Genomic DNA, 4,572 nt, shown 5'->3' with positions numbered 1-4,572 from the left:
TTCTAAAAGGCCTAATTCTAACAGGCTAGCAGGTACACTCCTCAATTTAGTTTTACAGTTTCAGCAGATTAGCAACAGATTTGTTCACCAAAATACGAAGATGTTCCCAAAGCCTTGCTAGATATGAATTGCAAAACAAGAAAATTAGAAAGACACAAAGATTGTTTGAGATGTGCAATAAATTGGTGGTTTTACACATAGCTATTCTGAGGCTTATCTTTCCCTGAGACAATGATAATTCACACTCTCTGGACAATATTCTTTGAAATAAATATAATTTAGTGAATCATATCACTTAAATGATTAAATGATGGGTTACAGACGTGGATGCCAACTTAAATTTCAGTCGCTCTAACCAACAGGAATAATAGACGGATCGGCTCCACTTTAAAAACAGGTTGTGTTCCCAAAGTGTGTTTATAAGTTGGCTGTTTGGAATTCAAGAGCTATTTTCTTCCCCCACGATGTTAGAGGTGGTGCTTAGTACCCAAGAGAGAACATGGGAAACGAAATCCAAAGTGTGCTAAGAACTCTCTGGACTCCGACCCACATAAGGGATAATGATTCTCGAGGAAAGTGCGGTCCGAGTCCTGGAGAGCTGGCCACACACACCTAGCTCTCCCAGCCTGGGAACAAGAAAGCCTCCATCAGTACATGACTGGTGGGCCCCTCACCTCCACCAGGAGTTCTATTTATGGAGGAGGCCTGAGAAGGATGGGGGAGGGCAGGGGGCAGTGAGGCAGGGACTCTGAGGAAAACAGTGGAAGAGACCAAGGCTGGCGGTTCCTCCCCGCCGCCCAGCTCCCAGACGCTCCTTAGCTCTGCCCCTGAGACGCGGGCTCTTCCATTCCAGAGCTGCCACACTGAGGGTGTGGGTCAGGGTTTCTCTGCATCCCACTCCCCACCCACGAACATGGGCGTCAACTTCTCTTCTGAATGAGAACACTAGTGCAGGGCTTCGACGGTCCTCTGGGGATTTTTCTCACCAGTACCTTAGAGCAGTGGCACGCGCACAAGCGCACACACAGTTCTAGAAAGTGCCTGTGATAAGCAAATTAAACTGAGATCCAGCCACAAGACCACAACTCTCTCCAATTCAAACAGATATAATACATATGCATATGCATACACATATATATTTGTATCTGGAAAGTCAGTAAAATTCAAGTGATGTGCCCACTGATATCATTATATAGGCAGTTCACGCATAAATCTAAAGATCAGACAGCTCAGAACCAGAATGGGTCAGAGGAGAGTGTTGGGGGCGGGGGGGAGGAGGCAGAATACACACACCCTCTTCCTGACACCTCATGTCACTGAAACATGAGCTGAACCTCCCCATGCTGAAGACTGCTCACACGCTTGAGTTCAGATACACCCCAACTTACTGGAACTTCAAACGCCTCCTGGGTGTCATCCAGCATTTGGATTTTGATGGACATGAGTTTTCCTGAAGGAGTCGGAGGCGGCTTCTGTCCATGTTCCAAGGTACTGATCCCTGAATTCTCTGGGGCCCCCAGTCGAGATCCTGGAGTTGGCTTCTGCTCTATTTCTCCCATGATGAAAGCAGATTATATAGTATCTGCAGGAAGCAGTGAGAAAGAGAAACACATCAATCAGAGCGGAGACTCACTCACTTAAGCCACCTGGTAGCACTTGTCGTCTTCTGCCCTTCATCCTGGGAATTTCCCCAAACCGCGCCAGGGTCTCCACACAGGGTGAGGCTTCAGTCCACTGCCTCACGATGTCACCTTACCCACTCAAGGCACGCAAATAGAGGCACATGGTTTATTCTTCTGCATATTTTTACATATTTCATCCTTCTCTCTTTTTACAGTAAGCTCTTTATTATTCATATCATAGATTCAGCTGTGTTCAACATAACGCTAGGCACTACTTCTTACACATTCTGAGTCTGGCGGGAAGATAATGAATAGAACCTAAGCCATATCATTAGCATCCATTAAGTACCTTTTACAGACACACTAACATACTAAATAATGTGAGTATTATAAAGATAAATAGGTAAAACACACATTGTGGCTCCCGAATGTATAATCTGGTTGAGGAAACTAAACATACACTCATACAAACACAGGTGAAATAACGTAGGGTCTTTTCTCTTGATTTCTGCTTGTTTCTATGACAAGTGCCTCCTAATTCATTTCTTTCCTACCTCCCACCTTGTACCCCCTTTTCCAAGCACATACTATAGTATCAAGAGTTATTTTCCTAAAAACAAAACACAATCATCTTTCCCTCCCAAACTGTCCCCTCTTCTCTCGTGCTACAACCCCACTCCCTCTTCTCCCATGCCCGTCTCGCTCCAGGTCATCATGTGTAGCGCTCTCTGGCTGAATGCTTTGCACTCGCTCTCCACCCGGAAGCTTCTACCATGGCTTTAACATTCAGTTCAAACGTCTCAGCCCTGACACCTGGGCAGAGCTCGGGCGGGGCTGCCGCTCTTGCTCATGGCCTGCCAAGCTGCTTCTGCACGGCGGTCAATTCCGTCAGCATTTGCCCGTTTACTGCCCCCATGACATCATAACCCTAAAGCAGAAACCAAACCTTGAATATTCTTGGGACCTCAGCTCCCTCCCAGGCACAATGCCTGGCACAGAGTGGAGCTCAATAATGGCCGCCTGATATCTGACCCATCAGCCAGCACATTTATACCATGGCCAGTATCTTAAGTGTGACGGAGCACCAAGAAATGAGAGTTCAATGTGAGATGAAGTGGTGTTGAATTTTAAAGGGAGGGGAGGGGGCTTCCATCAAAGAGAAGGTAGGGATTCAATTCAATGTAGTCTCAGACGTTGGGTAATACTTGAGAGGAAACAGAAATACACAAGGAGAAGGCATGCCAGGAATGCCAACGGCACCAACCAGGCCAGGGGACAGAGTTACGATGACATATGGGAAGAAGAGTGAGAATTAATGCTGAAGAGTTAAAGACGCATTTGGAAAATAGGTTGGAATCAGACTATAAAGAACCTCAAATGCCTAGTTGAGAAATACGGTCTTTACGCTGCGGGTGGAAGGGAGCCACTGGGGTAAGAATAATGACACAACAGCAGAACTTCTGAAAAATGAATCTGAAAATAATATATACTGAGAAGTGCAAAAAGAGAGATGGGATGGCAGGGGCCGGGGGTGTCCAGTTTCAAAGCTACTGCAACCATTTGTGCTGCAGGGGGGTGACTTGGACAGCGGCAATGGGAATGAAAAGGTGATTGTGTAAAACCCACTTTTGTGGAAAAATGAACCTGATGCTGTAATTGGTTAGCTGCTGAGGCCAGATAAAAGTATAATAATGATCAGAAAGTTTTAAATCAGGGCAGAGGGAAGGAAGCAGGAGGGGGAGGGTATGAGTTTGATCAGGGGCACTGTTTAACTAAAAGGACATACAATAGGCTGTGGGGAAGGTGGAGCCGTGAACTATGGATCCAGGGTCTGTCTTGCACAAGTGAAAGTGAAGGCAAGTGTGGGGACAGAAACCAAAAAGCAAAAATAACAAACATGCCCAGTCAAGAGGTCTGTTACTTGCTGAGTTGTGTTCCCCCATCCCTAAATGTATGTTGAAGCCCTAACCCCCAGTATATGAGAATGCGACTGTACTGGGAGAAAGGTTCTTAAAAGAGTTAAGTTAAAATAAGGCCATTAAGATGGGCTGTAATCCAATCTGACTGTTGTCCTTTTAAGAAAAGGAAATTTGTACAAAGAGACACTGGGGATATGGGAACACAGAGGAAAGACCATGTGAGGACACAGCCAGAAGGCGGACGACGCGTGCAAGCCAAGGAAAGAGGCCTGGGGGGAAACCAATCCCGCCGACACCTTGAGCTGAGACTTCTAGCCTCCAGAACTGTGAGAAGATAAATTCCTGTTAAGACACCCAGTCTGTGGTACTTTGTTACAGCAGCTCTAGCAAACGTATACAAGGGTCAGTGGAGAAGATGGGAAAGAAGCCATGACCCAGGGACACTCTGTGACAAAGACAGCCATGGAAGGGGCATCAAGAAGTCCTGTGTGGTGTCAGGTACAGAACGAAGTACTGCGTTACCTGCACCATTTGACAATGAGTCTCCCTTCAGCAAGTTTCTTCAAGAAAAAACGTTCAGTTTGTAGTGTTGGTTGTAGGTTCTTCTTGCCCAACTCATTCCCCCCCCCTGAAGAGTCAAGTTTCCCCACCAAATTCCATATGGAAACCCCTCCCTCCCTCTCAGCAAAACCTCTAACATTCTCACCAAGACACAGAGGGCTGGCCCCTGAGGTCAATAGATCAGAAACAATGGAGTCACCTCAAACCACTTAGGTCCTTAACTCCAACCACCCTGAACTAAAAAGACATGTCATTTAATCTGGCAGGAAACGGTCCGATCGCCACCTAGAAAACAGTATTTGCTTCTTATTTCTTCCACACACACGTTCCCTATCAACTTTCCACCACAGCCTGGAAGCAGTTATCATTTGTTCTTATGCAATCCTTTAAGACTGGAGTTCTACAAGGCAATGCTGGTTAAGGACCAGCCTTTCTGAGAATTGCTCCTGCTTTTTTGAATGCCCATCTGT

The 4,572-nt window shown here is 46.1% G+C and overlaps 1 protein-coding gene across 1 annotated transcript in view; it reads right to left on the bottom strand.

Moving 5' to 3' along the window:
* Positions 1–1,583, bottom strand: part of FARP1 (FERM, RhoGEF (ARHGEF) and pleckstrin domain protein 1 (chondrocyte-derived)) — a 277,196-nt gene extending 275,613 nt beyond the window's left edge. The window contains exon 1 of the mRNA XM_005883626.2: positions 1,389–1,583. Within this exon, the coding sequence (XP_005883688.1) occupies positions 1,389–1,559 (171 nt within the window). The 5' untranslated portion in view covers positions 1,560–1,583. The remainder of the gene's footprint in view (positions 1–1,388) is intronic.
* Positions 1,584–4,572: the final 2,989 nt, after the last annotated feature.

The sequence above is a fragment of the Myotis brandtii genome, unplaced genomic scaffold (genome assembly GCF_000412655.1).
Source record: "Myotis brandtii unplaced genomic scaffold, ASM41265v1 scaffold796, whole genome shotgun sequence".
Taxonomy (NCBI): domain Eukaryota; kingdom Metazoa; phylum Chordata; class Mammalia; order Chiroptera; family Vespertilionidae; genus Myotis; species Myotis brandtii.
Note: the sequence above shows the minus strand (reverse complement) of the source record. Positions and strands in the feature narration are given on the sequence as shown.